The 21,120-nt window shown below is 44.7% G+C and overlaps 1 protein-coding gene across 1 annotated transcript in view; it reads left to right on the plus strand.

Annotated features, from left to right (window-relative positions):
* Lamc1 (laminin subunit gamma 1) overlaps positions 1–20,298 on the plus strand; it is a 116,326-nt gene extending 96,028 nt beyond the window's left edge. Inside the window, exons 17-28 of the mRNA XM_055624506.1 lie at positions 773–951; positions 1,744–1,900; positions 6,229–6,434; positions 7,107–7,186; positions 9,231–9,368; positions 9,510–9,654; positions 10,533–10,682; positions 10,825–10,939; positions 11,971–12,170; positions 13,053–13,211; positions 15,696–15,795; positions 17,547–20,298. Of these exons, the coding sequence (XP_055480481.1) occupies positions 773–951; positions 1,744–1,900; positions 6,229–6,434; positions 7,107–7,186; positions 9,231–9,368; positions 9,510–9,654; positions 10,533–10,682; positions 10,825–10,939; positions 11,971–12,170; positions 13,053–13,211; positions 15,696–15,795; positions 17,547–17,803 (1,886 nt within the window). The 3' untranslated portion in view covers positions 17,804–20,298. The remainder of the gene's footprint in view (positions 1–772; positions 952–1,743; positions 1,901–6,228; positions 6,435–7,106; positions 7,187–9,230; positions 9,369–9,509; positions 9,655–10,532; positions 10,683–10,824; positions 10,940–11,970; positions 12,171–13,052; positions 13,212–15,695; positions 15,796–17,546) is intronic.
* Positions 20,299–21,120: the final 822 nt, after the last annotated feature.

A 21,120-nucleotide genomic window follows, 5' to 3' on the forward strand; every position in this document is an offset into this window, starting at 1 on the left:
TGTGTGTGTGTGTGTGTGTGTGTGTGTGTGTGTGTGTGTGTGTGTGTATTCTCTGTGTAGCCCAGGCTGGCCTCACTTCCCCTTCGTCTCCACCATGCCTGGCATTTCTGTAATTGCTGTGTCATATGAAATGTGCCCCAAGGGGCTGGGGAGATGACCGCATTGATAAGGTGCTTGCCATTCAAGCAATAGAACCCGAGTTCAGATCCCCAGTAACTCTGGTGCAGAGCAGGTAGATCCCTGGAGCTCATTGCCCAGCAAGGCTTTAACCTAATGTTGAGACATCGTGTCTCAAAACCTGGGCACAGAGGTACACACCTTTAATCCCAGCACTCAGGAAGCAAAGGTAGGGAGATCTCTTGTCAGTTTGAGGCCAACCTGGTCTATATAGTAAGCTCCAGGCTAGCCAGAGCTACATAATGAGACCCTTTCTAAAAAAAGAGAGAGAGAGAGAGAGAGAGAGAAAGAAAAGAAAATACAGAAGTAAGGTAGAAAGTGATAGAGGATAAATACCCAGTGTTGACCTCTGTAGGGACATGTGCACACATGAGCACATACCACACACACACACACACACACACACACACACACACACACACACACACACAAATTGTGCTCCAAAGGATGCCCATTTTACTTCACAACTTGTCTTTTTTAAAATGTCTGGCTGCTTGGGCTTAGCCATTTTAAGCCTCATGAATGAATTTTTTTATAGGTACTCAGAATGATGGTACTCAGCCTGAGTTAAAATGAGAATTCTCTTCTCCTGTAGCTTGTGACTGTCATCACGAAGGCTCCCTTTCACTCCAGTGTAAAGATGATGGCCGTTGTGAATGCAGGGAGGGCTTTGTGGGAAATCGCTGTGACCAGTGTGAAGAGAACTATTTCTACAATCGGTCTTGGCCCGGCTGCCAGGAGTGTCCAGCTTGTTACCGCCTGGTAAAGGATAAGGTAAGCAGTAATGCAGTCTCTCACTCACTCTTTCCTTCAGCAGACGTAAGGCAGAAACTCAGTGGACTCTAAGCTTGACTTGGTCTCTCTTCTCAAAGGCATATGTTCTAGTTAGGGAGAAAATGATCAGAACTTCGTACATAAGAGAACTCCTGAGATAAGCGACTGAGAGAATAGGGGTACTGACTATCGCAAACTGTGTAAGGCCTCTGTAAGGAAAGCCCTGTGATGTGAGGTCTGAAGGGTGAGGAGGAGGAATTGGCAAGCAAAGGCCTGGCCCCTAGAAGCTACCTGGATCCTCCCCGGGGAGGGACTTTGTCAGGGGACATGATATAGGACCAAGTTGACAGTAAGTGAAGAGTTTGGGAATCATTCCCAATCCAGTGGGAATGTACAGAAGTCTGATTGTATTTGAAGAGGAGTGTCCTGACTGCCAAATGAAGAATTGTTATTAGGGGCGGGGTTAAGGGGAAGCCCTTGAGTGGACAAGATACATGCATGGTATCAGGACAGGGAAAAAAAGACTCAGGAGTGGGCTTAGCATTGCAGGAGGTGTTGTTTGCTGAGGGTCCTCAGGGAGAACAGATTCTAGAGTTTTGTTGGAGATGCCTGGTAGAAATCTGGAGAACTATCAGTAGACCGTGTGTGCAGGAAGAATGGCACTAGGAGCCTGCCTTGGAGGCCAGAGAAACAGACAAGCCCTGTGCTGTCTGTGTGAGCGCACAGACGTCCCACTGCCTAGCGCTCTGGTCCAGCAGCATGCATGCTGACCTCTCTACCGTCCTTCCTTAGGTTGCTGAGCACCGAGTGAAGCTCCAGGAGTTAGAGAGCCTCATAGCAAACCTTGGCACTGGGGATGAGACGGTGACAGACCAAGCCTTCGAGGACAGACTGAAGGAGGCAGAGAGGGAGGTTACAGACCTCCTCCGTGAGGCGCAGGGTGTCAAAGGTACTCGGGACCAACCTGGGTGGATTGGTGATTTTGTTTCTAATTTGCAATAATACGGTTTATAAAATTCTCAGTTTTGTTGTTTGTTTGTTGTTTTGTTTTGTGTTGTGTTTTTGAGACAGCATGGACTCACTTTGTAGACCAGGCTAGCCTCGAACTCATAGAGCCCCGCCTGCCTCTGCCCTCCAGAGTGCTGGGCTCAAAGGCCTGCGCCACCACTGTCCAATTCATATACTTCCTTTTTAGATCACTTTAAAGTTTTGTTTTTATTCCTCACTCTGACCTAAGCTTTTTTTCCCCTGAGCTTAGGCAAACTCTTTTCTATTAAGTGCCTGTAGTAAGCCTGATGCTGAGCTCAGCACCAGGGATGAGAAGGTGGATAGATTCCACTTGGTGTGGGGCTTTCCATCAGGGGACAGGTGTGCTCCCAGGTGCACTTAATAAATGCTCATTAAAGCTAGCATGCATGGGACAGCAGTCATGGCCACTTTGAGTTTATAAACATATATCCATTTGGAGTTACATGGAGAAGTTTGCCTGTCAAATAAATATGTTGCTTTTTTCTTCATATAAATATCACTAATATATAGAATATTTTTTTAATGATTATTGAAATAGGGAAGGAAGTAATGACATAATCTCATTATGGTAAATTTGTTTGCTTTATTTTTTTCTTTATGTGAGTCCACAGTTTGTTCCACGTGAGACATTTTTAGATATTGAAAAGTGTAAGATGTCAGTGACTTATTTTAATGTTAGATGCTTCTGTGTATTTATTTGGGGTTGCTTGTTTATACCATTTTAAGTGGTAAACACTGCCCAGGAAGAATGGACACCCTTATTTAAGATGTCCATTTCGTCAACCACTTCGGCGTGTAATTTTCCATAATATGCTTTGTTAAAACAACAAATTCACATGTCATTTGCTGTATACACTGAGTCATGAGGTTGGTTATATTCTGACCTGCCAGTTGGGCTAACCAGGATGTGACAGAAAGCTCTGGGCCAGACCACCAGCGTACAGGAGTAGACACAGGGCCAGAGAAGGGCAGCGAGTCTGGGCACCAACATTCCATGCAGGTTGGTATAGCTGAGCTACTGGCAGTGTCCTCTGACCACAGGAACCGCATACTTCCTGTGCTGGCTGGACTCCACCTCAGTTCCTTTAATCACCTGGAAGCTGGCAGCACTGTGGGTTGTTGGCTTCTCCTAGACCTGGGAGCTTCTCGGAGGCTGGGGTTAAATTAACTTTCCGGGGTTCCTCAGTAGTGGACTTCCCAGCTGAGCTTTTCTGCTTAAGTTCAGACTAGCCAAGAATGAAAATGCCTTTGTAATGATTTGGCTTTTGAGACTGTAAACACTCACTTTGTAGTTGAAATGTGCTTGTTCTGCAGACTTGAAAGATTACATGGTATGGTTTAAGGCTAACAGGTCGACACTGGGAATTGGGGGATGGTTGACGTGAGCCTACCAGTGAGTGTCTCTGTTGCCTTTTCTGGTGCCACTCTAGCGAGCAATGAGGAGTGGCAGCTGTGGTCCCGAGAGTCTGAAGATAGAGACTGCGCTAACAGCATTGGCTGATCTAGTTTGTATTTTAACAGTTTCTTAAAACTCTCCAGCTTATCAAAGAATTGTGCCAGGTGTCCTCTAAGCAGGGTGCAATATGCAGTCAGGCATGGGTTGTGCAGGGCAGCAGTGTGCATGTGTGTGTCATGGTCTTACTGTCGAGTTGCTATTTTCCAAACTCGTGTTTATTTCATTTGATCTTAACTTGGAACTCTCTCTCTTGAACTCTTTTTTTTTTTTTTTGGATTTTCAAGACAGGGTTTCTCTGTGTAGCCTCGGCTGTTCTGGACTTGCTTTGTGGACCAGGCTGGCCTTAACTCACAGAGATCTGCCTGCCTCTGACTCCCTGAATGCTGGGATTACAGGCATGTGCCACCACGCCTGCCTGGAACTCTCATATTTTTACATTCATAAGAAAATTTAGATTCCAATATAGTATCATGCTGAAATTAAAACTGCTCAGTTTTTAAAAATTAAGCTCATTTTAAGCAAAAATTTCAACATAAAAATTACACATACATTCATAGGATAATAATGTTTTGATATGTGTGCGTATATGCATTGCATGAAGTTTAAATCAGGATAACCATATTTAGCTCCTCAAACATTGACTATTTGTTTATGCTGAGAACTTTCGAAACCCTGTCTTCTAACGTTCTTAAGTGAATAGTGCTGACTGTTGAAGTTACCACTCACTGTTCAGTAGCACGTCAGAACTTCTCAGACTCGTCTGACTGGCCATTCACCTTCCTTCCACATCCGCTGCTTCTGCTGCTGTGATCATCTGTTCCCTTGATACCTGCTTTTTAAAACTTCCACGGCTGGGGGAGGTCATGTGGCATTTTTTGCTCTATGTGGCTTATGTCACTTGCTCATCTATGATGTAGTTGCAGATAATAGGATTTTGTTTCTTTTTGTGATTGAACAGTATCTCCTTGTGTTTCTACACCGTCTTGTTATTCATTGACTGGTAGACCGGTTGGTTGGTTTTACTGTTTGTCCATTGAGAATGGTGTCTCCAAGATGGGATTTCGAGTGTCTTTTTCTCATGTGCTCCGACTTCTCCTTTGAATATGTCTGTAGGGTTAGGGTTACTGGATCATGTTGTTCTAGTGTTTCGTGTTTTCATGATGACTGCACTAACTCATATCTACCAGCAGTGTGCGGAATGTGCTTTTCTCCCTGTTCTCACCAGTACTCGCTCTGTTCAGTCTTTCTGACAGTAGCCATGCTGACTGAGGTCAGGTGGTCTCTCAGTGAGCTTTTGACTTGAATTTCCTTGGTGATTGATGCTGTTAAGACATTTTTTATATGTCTGTTTGCCATTTGTGTGTCTTCTTTTGAGAAGTGTCTGTTTATGTGTGTTGCCCATTAGCTCTTTGTTGCCCTTTTGATAATGAGCTTTAAAGTTCTTAAGTATTGCCAGATGCACGGTTTGTTCTTACTTTCTCCCAGTCTGTGGTTGTCTGTGTAGACTCTCGATGGGTCCCCTTGCTCTGTAGCTCTTCAGTTTGATGTAATTGCACTTGTCTAGTTTTGCTTTTATTTCCTGTGTTTTTGGGGTCTTATCCAAAAAAAACCCTTGCCAATTCCAGTGTCCTAAAGAATTTTTTGTTTTCTTTTAGTAATTTCATTATTTCAGGCCTTCTGTTCAAGAGCTTAGTCTGTTTGAGTTGGCCTTTCATAGGTGGTAGGGTTAAAGGTACTGCTTCATCTCTGCTTCATCCCTTTGCTTTCACAGTCCTATCTATGGAACTTACTACCCTTTTGTTGGTGTGTGTTTTTAGCAAGTCCTTTGAAAGCTGGCTGGCTGAAGATGTGTGTGATTCTTTCTAGACTCCTTTCTGTTCCAAGAACTGGTCAATTTTGAATAGAACTCGGAGTTTTGTATATCAAAACCTCATGACATGTGAGAATTTAATACTGGCAGGCTTTGTGTTTGCACAGGTTTATATTTATCATTTGATTTATTAGGACCCATGCATGAGGTTTAAGTTGCATGGAATAGTAAAGTTCAATTTGAAAAACTTTGTGGAAGCAGGAATCCAACTGAAAATTACATACATTTGCTGGGACAGAGGTAGAGTGGGGGAGGAGCAAAATGTATACTTACTTAAAATTCAACTTCAGCATCTAATGATGGGGTGTGTTTGGTTGGTTGGTTGTTGGTATAGTTTTGTTTTGTTTGGTTTGGTGTGGTGTGATTTGGTTTGGTTTTGTATGGTTTGGTTTGGTTCACTTCAGGGTTTTCCTTTGTGTGTTTACCTGGCCTGGAGCTCGCACAGAGACCGGATTGGCCTGGAAGACACAGCGCCACCTGCCTCAGCCTCCTGAGTGCTAGGACTAAAGACATGCACCATAACTGGCATCTGCTTCAAATGTCCTTTTTAACAGTTATGTGTTGGGCATTTAGGACTGACGGCACTTTAACAGTGTGTAGCTGTGGCTAAATCTGGCAGGTGTCACAGTATAAAGATCAGTTTTACTTTTCTTCATCAAACATCTGCATGCTTGACCACCTCTGCTCTGCCAACTGTTGTGTAAGAGTGTGGACCCAGTGATGAGTGGGAAAGGGACTCGGGAGTCGCCTGGGATAGACAGTGCAGGGAGGCTCGCTGCAGCAAAAGCATGATGGGCACCACAGAGACCTCACCTCTGCTGCGTGTTAAGAGAAATGTATCTTAAAGGTACACCCCAGCTTCACACAGATGGTGCACCCCTCAGATAATAGACAGACTGTGTGTTTGCAATGCTTTTTTCAGACGTAGATCAAAACTTGATGGATCGCCTTCAGAGAGTGAACAGCAGTCTGCATAGCCAAATCAACCGATTGCAGAATATCCGGAATTCCATCGAAGAGACTGGGGTCCTGGCTGAGCAAGCACGGACCCGAGTGGAGAGCACGGAGCAGCTGATTGAGATTGCCTCCAGGGAGCTCGAGAAAGCAAAAATGGCCGCTGCCAATGTGGTGAGTGACTCCGAGGGTCCGGTGGGCTGGGTGGGTCTCTGGGTAATTTGTAGCAGATCTGTCGGTGGAGTAAAAAGTGTCCTACCTGGCCCTCCAGAGCAGGAGGGCCATGCTGCTCAGAGCCATTAGAGCGGCTGCTTTTTTCCTCGCTGTGGCAGATTGAACAGAAATAGCTCACAGTCCCTCAGTATGGGCAAAGCACTGGGGCAGCTTTTGGTAGTGGCAGAAGAGTGTGGTGGCTTCTCATATAGAAGCCAGATCTAAAAGCTAAGGATGGGACAGAAGCAGAGCAGGCTATTCCTAAAGGCCTATCCCAGTGACCCACCTCCTAAGGGTCCATAGCCTCCCCTAAATGCCAGCCAGGGACCAGGTGTTCAGATACAGGAGCCTCAGGGGGTCACTTCAAGTCCAGACTTCAACAATTGTCACAAAACAGAAGGAACTGGATGAAAACAGAGGGTTATCTAGGTTCTTTCTCTGAGTTGCCTCTTCTGTAGTACTCAAAATATATATAATTTCCAACCAAAGGTACCAGTCAGAAGAGCTCTCAAAATAAGAAATAAGAAGAAACATTATTTTGCAAGACTTTAACAAAAATTTAGTGTTAATACTTGCTTTATGGAATTTAAACAGTTCAGTCTTTTGAGACTAAGTGTTTTATTTCCTCTTCAGTCAATCACCCAGCCAGAGTCTACAGGCGAACCAAACAACATGACCCTCTTGGCAGAAGAAGCCCGAAGGCTTGCAGAGCGGTAAGCTGTGGCGTTCTACATGCTTCATGCTTCATGCTTCGGGCTTCGGGCTTCAGGCTTCGGGCTTTGGGCTTCGGGCTTTAGACTTCAGGCTTCATGGTTCAGGCATAGCGCCCAGTGCATGCTGCCCTGTCCCCTCCCATAGGAACTTTCCATTGTAAGCTTTACCCTCTCTGAAATGGTAGCAGCTGCACATACCCTTTTTTTTTTTCCCACTTTGAAACTGGAATATTTACTTTAAGTATTAGAATATAATAGTTTAGAAAAAAATGACATTTACATATTTCTCAATTTTTCTAGATTTTTTTAACTTTAAAGTCTTCAAAATTGTAGATTTCTAAGAAACTCAACAGAAATTATTAATTTAAAATTTTACATTAGTTTTTTCAACAAATATTTAATTTTCAGGTCTCAATAGAAAACACTTACTAACTCATCACACATTTTAATTAAGCCAAAGAACATTGACCATTTCATTCCTGATTTGTTTGCTTGTTTACACTTTTATTGTAAAACAACTTATTATCTTATAATTAAATATTATGATAACTAATTATAAGATAACTTATTTGCAAGGCTGTAATTTGCAGAAGGAATCAACCTTTTAACACTTAATGGTAGAATGAGGCATCGGTGAGGCATCGTCTGTGTGTGAAGCCGAGGTAGAGAACCCTCGGTAGTGTGGACATACCAGGAAGCCTTGTGCAAATGTCAGACTGTAGACACTGTTCAGAGCAGTGGTGCTGACCTTAGCAGGCTTCTTTCTATTCTGGTAAGTGTGAACCTGGGAGCCATGTCATCAGCTTTGTAGAACAGACATGGTTTCACAGCTGGATTCTCATATTAAAGGAAGATAGCTGAAAACATGGAGCCTCCCAAGAAAGCTAGGTCTTGACCCTGGCAGATTTACTGATCTGGTGGGCTTCATGCAAGGACTTAGGAAGAAAGTTTCTTATGACAAAGAGAATGGCCACATGCTGGGTGCCATAGTTCAACGTGAGAAGTTGGAAGTGGAAAATCGTTCAGCATTGTTAGCCAGCTAGGATGCATTGTTACCCAGCTAAGAGCCAGGTGCTGGGGTGAAAGCCTCGTAGCTCAGAGAGGCAGAGAAAGCACCCAGCTGACCTTCCTCCTCAGCAGACATCCCAGAAGGAATACCTTTCTCTCAACCTGTCTCAAACAACCTCCTTTAAACTGGATGTCCCTCTCTTCTCTACCTCTTTGTCTCCGTGTTCATGTTCTTGCCTTCCTGTTCTTCTCTATGGTTTTTTCCTTAACCATATGTTCACTTCTTGTCAACTGGTTGCTTGCTCTGCCTCTTGCCTTGTGGTTGACTTTATTTAATTCTGTTTACAATATTCAAGCAGAAAACTCTTGGACTGTAGGTGTGTACTAGGGCTGAGCCATACCCCAACTAGAAACAGGTTGGTTTTTTTTTTTTCCCAGTAAGTAACACAATCTCTAGGTTCACAGTGTGATCAAAAATCTTGCAACAGTAACTGTGTAGAGATTGTGTGGTAACTGTATAGAGTATGCAGTGACCGCAGAGAGACTGCGTGGAGACTGTGCAGTGACCGCGTGACCGCGCATGCCAGCAGACTATATGATAAAGATTAGGCCCGGGGTCTGTGTTCCGGACTAGATACGAAGTTTCTGATTAGCACAGTCTGACCGGTAAATTGCTAACATTCTAAATAAAGTTAGTTGCCTGCTTCCCTCTCTCCCCTCACTGCTCTCTGCATCTCACTTTGTAACTAACCTGGCCTGAAACTCCTGATCCTCCTGCCTCAGTGCTAGGGTTATGGGCAGGAGCTACCACAACACACTCAACTAAAAATCAGTTTTCTAAGAAAACACAGATTTGTCCCTGTAGAGTTTTGTGCCACTGACTTTGAAACTCCAAATGAGACTTTCCAGTATTCCTAGATCTCTGCCCATATTAGTATATTTAAAATAACAAAGTAAACATTACCTAAATCTTACTTCTTTCCCTGTTAAATGTCTCTTTCATGGTTTATTTTTAATTTTCCTCCTACACATACAGCCATAAACAGGAAGCTGATGACATTGTTCGAGTGGCAAAGACAGCCAATGAGACTTCCACTGAGGCATATAATCTGCTTTTGAGGACCCTGGCAGGAGAAAATCAAACTGCATTGGAGATTGAAGAGCTTAATAGGAAGTGAGTGTATTTGGAGGTGCTGTCCCAGTGATATTAACTAGATTTTTTTTTTTTTTTTTTTTTTTTGGTTAATATTAAGATGTTAAAACAAAAAGCCCAGCTGTTTGTTTTTTTTAAATGATTACATCATTTGTTCCTTAGGTATGAACAAGCAAAGAACATCTCTCAGGATCTGGAGAAGCAGGCTGCCAGAGTCCACGAGGAAGCCAAGCGAGCAGGTGACAAAGCTGTAGAGATCTATGCCAGCGTGGCCCAGCTCAGCCCTGTGGACTCGGAGGCGCTGGAGGTATGTGTGCAAGGAAGGGCTCTGGTCACGGTGACCCCATCACATCCCTGTCCCTCTAGTGTGGGTAAGAGCCATTTTGACTGCCCTGCTTCTCCCTAGACCTACATGTGGCTCCCTGGAAAGGTGAGTTCTGTTCTAATTATGCAAATAGAAGTTAGTGAATGAAAACACTAGAGATGTGAAGGAGCAAAGATTACTTTGGTGATATGAATACTTCCATGAAAACCGAAACTGTGACATAGTTGAGTTACTTGAAACACAATATGGCCAGAGCCTTCCTCCTGGGCGTTGTGTAATGGGTATCTAGAGAACAAGAACTATACCAGCATCCTCGGCAGGTAGGATATTTGGGAGGTGGTAGTGTTTCATTTTATTTGAACCCTAGTTCCTCAAAGCCTCCTTATAAATGTTTTTAATACTAAACTTGAAATTTACTGTCTTACTTCCTACATCTGAGGTGTCAACTGGTATAGACATAAACGTTAGGTTTAGGTCTTTTCAGACACCTAATGCTGTCTGAGTCCATAAGTAGGAAATATGGAAATGGCCATGGCTGATATGGTGGCAGTCAGGGGCAGAGCTGAGGGGGCTGGGGGAAGAAGGTAGGGGAGAGTTACTTGAAAGGGACCCTGGGGGGTTATTTCTGCATCTTGACCGAGGTGTGGGCTGACTAAAGCTATGAAAAACTCATCCAAGTACAAAAAACACTGAGATCATTCAAGTATACTTGTTTTTTCTTTTAAAAAAAAAAGCCCATAAACTTTTAACCTCTGCTGTCTTTTAAAGTTGTCAATCAAGCGTTAAGTCTTATGGCGTTCCTACACTGCCTGTCATTCACTGTCGTCATTTCATTTAAACGCCTTATGTGTTTGTCACAGAATGAAGCAAATAAAATCAAGAAAGAAGCTGCAGATCTGGACCGTCTGATTGACCAGAAGCTAAAGGACTACGAGGACCTTAGGGAAGACATGAGGGGGAAGGAACATGAAGTAAAGAACCTTCTCGAGAAGGGAAAAGCCGAACAGCAGGTTAGTGAGATTTGCTGCTGGCTCCATTTCCTGAGGCAGCACCTGAACAGCTCAGGTGTGAGCTGTGGCTGTTGGAGGCTTGTCTGCTTTTGGCAAGGCTGACCCAGGAAGGTTTGCCCTCTGACCTGCCATGTATTTGCAGACCGCCGACCAACTCCTAGCCCGGGCTGACGCTGCCAAGGCTCTTGCTGAAGAAGCTGCTAAAAGGGGACGGAATACCTTACAAGAAGCCAATGACATTCTCAGCAACCTGAAAGGTATGAGAGGGTCAGGAAGCAGCAGCTCTCCTGCCTGTCCTCTGCCAAGGTGCTCCCAGATTTACTTTTCCATTTTGCTTTTAGCATGATTCTCTGTGAACAAAACAGTGTGGCAAATCCCATATGCTGACTACTTAGATCAGTGGTGAACCCTGATCTTTTACCACATTTACCTCATCCTCCGTACTCTACTTGTGTGTGTGCGTGTGTATGTGGGTATGTGTATGTGTGGGTAGGTGCACGTGTGTGTAGACCTGAAATTGCCTTGATGGCTCTTCACCAAACCTGACGTGCATGTATTTGAAAGGAAAATCAGCATGCCTCTGTCTTTACTCTGCTTGTGCCTGTGCCTCTGTCACTTTGCTCCCACATTCTTCAGCCTGAAAACCAAAAACCTCGAGCGGGAGAGTGGCTCATACCCGACTACCTCAGGCCCCGCAGTCGGCCTGCTTAGCCGACTGTCAGTGATACATGGAGATTATCTTTGGTTTTTCTCTGCCTCTGGCTCTTTGTTTTGAAGAAACATGCCCGATTCACTGAGGGGCTGATTGGTGTCTGGTAACAACAATCACAGGTTCTATAAATGAGGAGTCTCTGCAGGCATAATAGCTGCCAAGTGTGAGCTTCGACGTCAGCAGGTCTGTCTGAATCCCCACTCCACAAATCAGGCTCCTCAGTCGCTGGTTTTCTCATGTGTGAGAAGTGTGCCGTGCTGTCCGTCCCTGACACAGCTGACACTGAAGACACTGGCCAAAGCAGAGGCGTCCTCTCGGCTCTGCTTGGAAATGGCTTTTCAAGTTGAGTCTCCTCGGAAATAGATGTGCGTTCATGTGACACGAGTCCTGGAAAACCTGCACCCGGCTGTGTTTTCTTTCCTCTTCTGAGATTTCGACTCGACTTGTCATTTTTTTAACACCGATTTTTTTTTTAATCGATTATAAGAAAAAAAAAATACAATTGCAGTTTTGTGGAAGGTTCCCCTTTTTCTTCCTGGCAGCTTGATTCAGATGCATGTCTTGAACTCCTTTTAGATTTTGACAGACGCGTGAACGATAACAAGACAGCAGCAGAGGAAGCTCTGCGGAGAATTCCCGCCATCAACCGGACCATCGCCGAAGCCAATGAGAAGACGAGGGAGGCACAGCTGGCGCTGGGCAATGCGGCAGCGGACGCCACGGAGGCCAAGAACAAAGCGCACGAGGCGGAGAGGATCGCCAGTGCCGTGCAGAAGGTGAGCGCCCCTCTGCTCCAGACGCTGCTCCCTCGTCTCCGAACTGTCCGTTTCTTTTCTCTCCAGTACACATGAGACTATGTAAGTACACCGAAGAAAGAGAAGCAGTGGAAGGACTTTCTGCTGTCTCAGTGTGGGGTCTGAGTTGTGGGGAGGGCGATCTCAGAGAACTTGAGTCCCTGCCCACAAAAGGTCAGACTTCTGCTGAGAAGCCCTACTCCAAACCCTTCCTAGACTACCAAGGCCACCTCTGCGCAGGCCCCCTTACTGTAAAGAGGGATTGCTTCGGGCTGCCTCTTCTTATTTAAAGATTCTCTTATTTATCGTAAGGAAAGATGAGAGCATATTTTAAAATCAAGTGTCTGAGAAGCGCAGAAAATTTTAATTTCTTTAAAAGGGTTGGTTTTCAGATGGGTTCTGTTTCGTAAAGTGCTCATATTTCAGGATGTAGTCTTTTGTACACAATGCTAAACTCATAAGAATAATCAGGCAGGCTTTGAATTTAACACATATCCAAGTGAAAGAGTATTAACCAATACAATGTGGTGGAAAGTGCACAAATTAATTTTTATTTGTTCTCTGTGTGTGACCTCAGCTAGACATGGTTATTATAGAGGAGGAAATTTCAAAGAGAGCACAAGTGAAAGTGCTGTATAAAATGCCGTCGTGTTTGACAATGTTTTTGTTTGTTTGGTTGGTTTTTGTGATGAGAACCCAGTAAATGGTGAGAGGTGGGTCGTGGTAGGTCGGGTGATTGTGATGTTCTTTCTGGACTGTACTTTCAGCCACGTTAACAGCTGTTGGGGAGGGGGACCATGCTCTGGGAAAGGTGTCCGGCGTCTTTGCTTTGCTCCTGTCAGCACTTGCTTCTTCTGTGCCTAGAATGCCACCAGCACCAAGGCGGATGCCGAGAGGACCTTCGCGGAAGTCACAGATCTGGATAATGAGGTGAATGGTATGCTGAGGCAACTAGAGGAAGCCGAGAATGAGCTGAAGAGGAAACAAGACGATGCTGACCAGGACATGATGATGGCGGGGATGGTAAGAGCTCCCCCTGTTGTTCGGGGGCAGAGTAGAGGGATACTCACCAGAAGAGACCCCCCACAAGTGCCCTTTTTCTGTGAACATCAGTTTACATTGCGTCTTCTGGTCAAGGACTGGGTCTGTAGCTTGCTGACGTAGAAGACGACGAATTTGGCTCATCTGCCAGGTATTGATGTTGTGCAACTGCCTTGTCCCCAAAGCTTCTCCGTTAGAAGCAAAACATTTTTCTGCAGCTGGGGTTTTAGAAAACTTATTTTGTGTGTGTGTGTGTGTGTGTGTGTGTGTGTGTGTGTGTGTGTGTGTTTAATGTAAAGAGCAATTTCTTATACAAGACGTTTGTGAGGCATTCTGCACTGAAGCATGCCATCCTTACACGTACTTTCATTTTGCACCTTCTGTGGTGACATGCATACGTCACGCCACTTCTAAGAGCAGATTTGTGACTTTATGGTACTAGGGAGCATGGCATTGGTTTTGTTTGATTGCTGTTTCAGTTTGCACTAGAAAGAATGTACTAGCGTGGTCATGTTGCACTCACAGGAACAGTGTATAGCAGGCTGTTTACTCACACACTTGCAGTGTTGGGAAGAAGCCTATTTTTCTCAAGCGTCCCCCAAACAGGGCCTCTTGCTGTGGGTCACGTTTACTTTGGGAGAACTGTAAGGTCTGGGGAAGTGATACCAATTAAGTTTTGTACACCTCTCTGTGCAAACAGCTAAGGGGTTTTGTTGTTGATGATGACGTTTTGTTTTTTGAGGCAGGATGATCTTACTGTGTAGCTTTGACTGACCTGGAACTCTCTAGGTAGACTAGGATGGCCTTGAACATACAAATCCTCCTGTCTCAGCTTTCCGAGTGCTGGGATTAAAGGTGAGCGTCACTGTGCCCGGCTGAGGTTTTATGCTTTGAGTTGGACCGTTCTGTGATATTTTTTAAATGCAAAGTGAGGCTCAAGTGGAATTACTGTGAAGCAGAAGTCGGTATTTGTCTTATATGCAGAGAATCTCTGGACTTCATTTTTAAATTACATTTATTGTTTTCGTGTGTGTGCATGTATATGTGCTCATGTGGAGGCCTCAGGACAGCTTACGGGAGTTGGTTCTTTCCTTCCACCATGTAGATTTGGGGACTGGAACTCAGCTTATCAAACTTAGTGGCTACAGAAGTGGATTTCATGCTGATAGGAGCACTGTATTTAAAGCATGTTGGAAAAAGTAAAGGATACATACTTAATGAGTCTCAAAAAGGGATGTGGGCTTAATTCGAAGAGTGAAAGGAAACCCCCCTTTTGTTATTTTGGTCAGGAACTTTTTGGGAGCAGTGAGCTATCCCTCATATACTATCTCTTTTTTACTTACATCAGTTTTGAAAGTCCAACATTCAGCTAGTGTTGCCCGAATCTAACATTTTCTTCAACCAGAAGGGTTGTGGTTCTTTCTGGAAGACGCCTAAGGCCACAGGTTAAACAGCAGAGTCCTGCGTCCCAGTCCCAGAAACTCATAGAAAGCCTGTGCGTGCTCTGAGAACAGCTGCGACTTGGACTGAATTTGTTGTTGTTGTTGTTGTTATTGTTTCTTAAATTTTACATTGTTTTGATATCCAAATGTTTGATTTGACTTGACCCCAAAACTAAGAAAAATAATTTTGGGTAGGGAGTGCAGAGCCAGTCATTTGTGTCCTGGCTGGATTTGTTGGTGAAACATCTGCTTTCTGAGACGTAGATAAGTTTCCTTTTCCACCACTGCTTCCTGTGACTCACGCTCTGTGTGTTTGTTCAGGTTTCATGGAACTTTCCCAAATATGTTTACCTTTGATTGACTTTGAAAATATCCATCAGAGTGTGTGTGTGTGTGTGTGTGTGTGTGTGTGTGTGTATGTGTGTATGTATGTGTGTGTGTTTTAGGTTGGCAGGGAATTTTCAGAAAAGCCTCACTTTGCTTATGAAAACTAAGAATAGGACAGCTCTAATAATCAGGGCCCTGAGAGTTTCCACGTTCTAGAATAATAGTTCCTATACTCAACCCATACTTAAAAAATAACCTGTTCCTACTTACTGCATTTTATCATGTGTTTGCCCCCCAGGTATTCTTGATCGGGGGAGGTGAGAAAATAAGATAGTTTTGATTTTTCTGACTGCATGAAGGGCGGCCAGGCATGGAGTGCATACCAATGTATAGCCCCGGTATCCCGGAGGCCGACACAGGAGGATCTTGTGTTTTAGACCAGCTTAGGTTACATAGTAAGACTGTCTCAACAAAAACAAAATGAAACAAAAGAGCATAGACTGTTCTATGCAATAAAAATAACATCCTCTACCTGAAGATAACACCCCAAAACCTGCAGTGAGAGAGACTGAGTCATCACTTAGAACAGGAGAACACAACTGAAAATAGCTCTGCTGGCTAGCCGGGGGAAGATGTTTAGAGAAGATGAAAACATAGAGTCAGAAGCATTTCTGTTGTTTATCCTCTTCCCCTGCAGGCTTCACAGGCTGCTCAGGAAGCTGAACTCAATGCCAGAAAAGCCAAAAACTCTGTCAGCAGCCTCCTCAGCCAACTGACTGACCTTCTCGAGCAGCTGGGTAAGTAATAGAGGAGTTGCTCCAGCCGCTCTCCTCAGGGTCTGCCTCCACTGACAGAGTCCGATTCATGTGAAGTTCTCCGAGAGCATTCGTTAACCTATTGGTGTTAATGTCTCATTTAGCTCTTATTTATTTAAAGATGCCTTGGACACTGTCTTGCTTGGCTGGATCTTCTAAGGGCACTTTGCATCATCACAACATTGATAGGCTGTCAACTCTAGAGTGAAAGGAATGGGGACTTCACCAAGTTGAAGCACTTTAGGTGCCTTCGCCGGACTCGGTCCTGAATAGACCATCATGGTCTTCACACTTGAAGATGAGCTGCCAGCTAGGGGTGTCTCTTATGCTCAGAGTTCATCATGCAATCAAGCAGCCATCTCCCCTTGGTTCCTCCTGCTAGTGGGGTTTCTTCTGAGGGATTTGAAAAGAAAGGCTCAGTGCTAAAATAAAAGATTGGTTGAGACTGACCGTGTTCCATTGACCAGAGTTCTCTCCACTTGCCAACCAAAGAACAATTTGATAATGTGAAAACTCTTACACCAAAAGAAGGAAGAACTTTGTTTCACTTTACTTTGTTTTCAAGAAAATATAAGCACACTGAACTCTCCTTTTAGTCCAGTTTGTTAGAGAAAAGATTTTTTTTAGGACGCAAGTCCTTTGTCACCAGACTCTGTTATGAAGAAGTCATATAGCCGTTGAAGACTGGGATTTTTTTTAATGGGTTTGTTTTTCTTAAAGGGGAGATGAATCATATTTTATCTGTCTTGAAGACCAATAATAATAAATTATGTGCCAACAGATGAGCCTAGAATGAAAGCAAGCTAAAGGGGGTGGGGAGCTTACATCCTGCTCTATCACTAGGTTGTACAGCAGACAAATAATTGTTGACCATCTGAGAGTTGGTGGGGCAAACTGGTTTCAGGAAACTGCTTCTCTTTCTGTATGATTTTATTTGCAACGGAGCATCTTCTTTTTAAAAAAAAAAAAAAAAAAACTAAATTTTTTTTTCTTGTTACACTTAGCAAAGCTTTGCTGACCTTATCTCAGCATTTCAACTGTGGCCATGTTCCATTGGAAAGTTCCTAGTAGTGCCTAATGATTACAAGCAAGAAGTGACCCCCAACCAGCCCATCTTCCCTGAAACCTAGGAGTTGAGGGCGTATGCTTCTATCTTAGAGACTTTGTATTCTTTGATGGCACCGTTATGGCCCACAGATTGCACAGAGACTACAGAGAGGGTTGAGTGTTAACCAAATGGTCTTCCTAAGCACTAAGACATGCTTGCATTTAGAAAATATTCTACGAGGGCTGGAGAGATGGCCGGTGGGGAAAGGGCTTGCTGCGAAACCTGACAACCCGAGTTCAATCCCTGGGACTCACGTGGTGGGAAAAGAGAACCAACTCCTGCATGTTGTCCTGTGGCCTCCACATATATGCCATGGCATTCGTGGGACACACGCGTTCATGTACACACACAGTAATAAATAATAGATACTTAAAATTTAAAGAAAATATTCAATGAAAAATGCTTTCTCAGTAAAAAAAAAATCCATTCTAATATTAGTGACCACTGTGCCCCACCCTGTTGGTTAAGTCAGCACCATAGGCTCTTGTACGCAGCAGCACCAGCTGCCTTTGCCTCCGGGCAACTGCTGGCCTTAGCCCATGACAAAGGAAGAGGCTCTTAGGAGTCCTGTCCCAGGTCTCATGGAATGAGCCTGTTCTCTTTTGTGCACTTCCTGACTCTACAGGACAGCTGGACACAGTGGACCTGAATAAGCTAAATGAGATCGAAGGCACCCTGAACAAAGCCAAAGATGAGATGAAGGCGAGCGATCTGGACAGGAAGGTGTCTGACCTGGAGAATGAAGCCCGGAAGCAGGAGGCAGCCATCATGGACTATAACCGAGACATAGAAGAAATCATAAAGGACATTCACAACCTGGAGGACATCAAGAAGACCCTACCGACCGGCTGCTTCAACACCCCGTCCATTGAGAAGCCCTAGTGATGGGAGGGCTGCACGGTGGGGCCCCTAACAGGGGCCTGGGAGGCCACAGTGCCTTGACACAAAGATTACACTTTTCAGACCCCCACTTCTCTGCTGCTCTCCATCACTGTCCTTTTGAACCAAGAAAAGTCAGAGTTTAAAGAGAAGCAAGTTAAACATCCTTAACCAGGAACAAAGAGTTTTGCTTAATAAAGTCTCTCTTCCACTCACGTCACCACCTTACCCGAACTGTCCCTCCAGTGGCACACCCACATCACGTGAACCTCTTTTTTCACCAGGGCAAGCCCATCCCGCTTCCCTCTTTCAACACCAGCAGGACCTATTTCAGGCCTCATATTTCTGTGAAGGAAACGGTTGGCTCCTCGCCATAGCGTTGAGGTGCCTCCGCATCTGCTGCCTCCTCTTTGAAGCACAAGGAAATAAGCACCCTGTGCCAAAGGTGGTGGTCACCTAGAATGTCGGTAGCCAGCCACCAGTCACACGTGCTAGTTGTTGGAGGACAGGACACTGAGCCATCGTGGGTAAGAGTGCAGTCGTGTGTGGGTCTCCAAGAGAATGCGGCTCAAAGACATGGAGGATTTGCTCCTCTAGTAATTCACTAGGAAGATACACTTTTTTTCAAATCCCTAGGCAGCTGATGAGAAGTTTGGATGGACAGCTTCCACTCCACTACACTAGGTAGCTTTTGAAACAGGGATATGATAACCACTAAAGTTTTTTTTCCAAGTCTAATTCTTGGAGCTCTGTTGGTGTGTTAGTCTGGGAACGAGTATTAAGATATTTAATATCAAACAGTTGCTCTCCTTGAAAGAAAGCAAATCTCCTTTTCCCCGTGTCTTCTGGAAAATGGATGAAATTGAGATGTAGCCTGTATCATTAAGATTCCATGTATTCATTTCTTTGCCTCTGTTGGAGAGAGATGTAACATTTGGCCCTTAGCTCCAATTCTTTTCTGATGTTTCCATTTTTCTAGAACTCTTCAAAATACATCATTTATTTGCCAGATCCTGTGGCAAATGCTGCCGCTCAGCATTGCACACAGCTGCCATCTCGTTCCTGCACGCTGTGGCTCCACCCACTCTGCGCCTTTCCTCTGTGCGAATGGGAAGAGCCTCGCGTGGCATTTCCTAGTGGGCTTCTCAACCTCTGATCCTCAGCTCTGTGGTCTCCTTAAGACCACACTGTGACAGTTCCCTGCCACACACTCCCTTCCTTCTACCTACCTGCCTCTGAGGTTCATATTTAGCCTTTAACACTATGCAATTTTGTACTTTGCGTAGCGGGGGAAAGAAACTATTATCTGACACACTGGTGCTATTAATTATTTGAAATTTATATTTTTTGTGTGAATGGTTTTTTGTTTATCATGATTATAGAGTAAGGAATTTATGTAAATATTTCCGGTCCTTCTAGAATGGCACTGTCTGTTCACGTCTTTGCTCGGTTTCCCCTCTCTAGCACAGGGAACCTGTACACCTCCTCCCTCCCCATCCCTTCTGAGTCAACCCGTTCCCAGTGTTTTGCTCTGACTCTGCCTTGTGTTTGCCGCCCCTTCAGTGTCTGACCGTACTATCAGCCTGCTCACCTCCACAGCCAGACCAAAGCGGGAACCGGGCCCTCTTCCCTTCCGCCCTGACCATCTACAGCGCCTGCCCCGAGCAGTCCCCAGGGAAAGCTTACTGGTGGGAGGGACTGTTCCCGCCCCTTTGTAGAAATGTGCTCTCTGGCCATCCTTTGAGCAGGATGGGTCGGTTTTATAAGGGAGTGGGGGGTGGCTGAGCACTTTAGGGCGTCAGGCACGGGGCTACTGCTGACATGGAGGAGGCTGTGTTCGGCGAAATCTCTGCTGGATGCACAGAGGCTGGGCACCTCTGAGGTTCCGCCCTTGCTCCTGGGGGGCCCTTTCTGCACGTCTCTGCCACACCCGGTTCGGTGCTGATCCGCTGGCCCCTCTGTTAAGGACTCCCTACCTTGTCATGCATTTTAGTCACAGTTGCAGGAAAATGGCCGAGACAGACTACCAGCGTCCTTGGGGTCAGCCCCCTCCAGCAGGCCCTGCGCTCTGCTGGGTGGGGCATTTCATTTTGGTTTATTTGTCTTCTCCATCCTTGTGGTATATTTTTAAACAGAAATTTATTTTTAAAAATGAAAGTTATATTCAAAGCTGATCCCTAACTACACTCCTGCGACACAGCCATTGTTTTTATTGTATAGTTGCAGTAATCTGTATTTTATGTAATGAAATCGACAGGATGGCTGCTGTAGAATGCCAGGTGTCACACGGAATAGATTGTTTTATTCCCCCCCCATGGAATTTTCCTTTGGATTCCAACCTCGGCCCTTTTAAATGTGCCTTCACTGCAGCTATTTGCCCTAATCTCTACAGTCTCCCCCCAGGGAGCTTAATAAAGCGCAACACTTGGCATTTTTTATTGTTTAAAAAGAAAACAGTATTTTATTTATAATAAAATCTGAATATTTGTAACCCTTTATATCTTGTGTGGCCTAACTGTGGTGCTAGGACATAAAATGTTTTAAAGGGTTTCATGAATGGACATCAGCTCATAGTGCCTTTGACTGGCTTGTTTCCTGAGAACCATCCAGTGCTGTTTGTTTGGTGCCTGTGCTGGGGGTTGACTTTAGGTCCTCCAGCATGCCGGGCAAAGGCTCTACTAACTACATCTATATGTCCTTTTTTTTTTTTTTTTAACCTTTGTTTTGAAACAGGATCTAGCTTGTAGCCCAGGTATGCCTTGAATTTGAGATCTTCGTGTCTTGACCTCCTGAGTAGCTGGGATTACAGAAGTGCTCCACTAGCCTCGGGTTTTGTTGTTGGCATTTTGGTTTTTTGTTTGTTTGTTTGTTTTCAGTCTTCAGATGGGATCTTCATTGTCATCCAGAAGTTAGCAGACTGTATATTTACAGGACTAGATTGTGAGTATCGCTCAGCTCTTGTAGCACAGAAGTGGTCCAGGACCAGAGAGAAGCAAATGAGGAGCCTCAGTGCATAAAACTGCTTAGAAGAATCTGCAGTCCTAACACTTGAGGCCGGCCCGGGCTACAGGGAGATCTTGGCTCATTCAGCACTTGTAGTACAGGCATGGGAATCTGGATAAATACCAGAACCTTTATAAAGTGGGGGTTGAGGGAATTCATCTGTGATCTCTGTGCCCCTGTGGTGAGAGGAGAGACAGGAGAATTCCCCGGAAGCTTGGAGCTGGCTAGCCGGTCAGATTAGTGGTGAATAACAAGGGAGCCTGTATCAAACAAGGTGGAAGGCAGGGACTGACTCGCAGGATTGGCTAATGATCTCC

This window comes from Psammomys obesus, unplaced genomic scaffold (assembly GCF_907164565.1).
Source record: "Psammomys obesus unplaced genomic scaffold, mPsaObe1.curated_primary_1811, whole genome shotgun sequence".
In the NCBI taxonomy this organism is placed as follows: domain Eukaryota; kingdom Metazoa; phylum Chordata; class Mammalia; order Rodentia; family Muridae; genus Psammomys; species Psammomys obesus.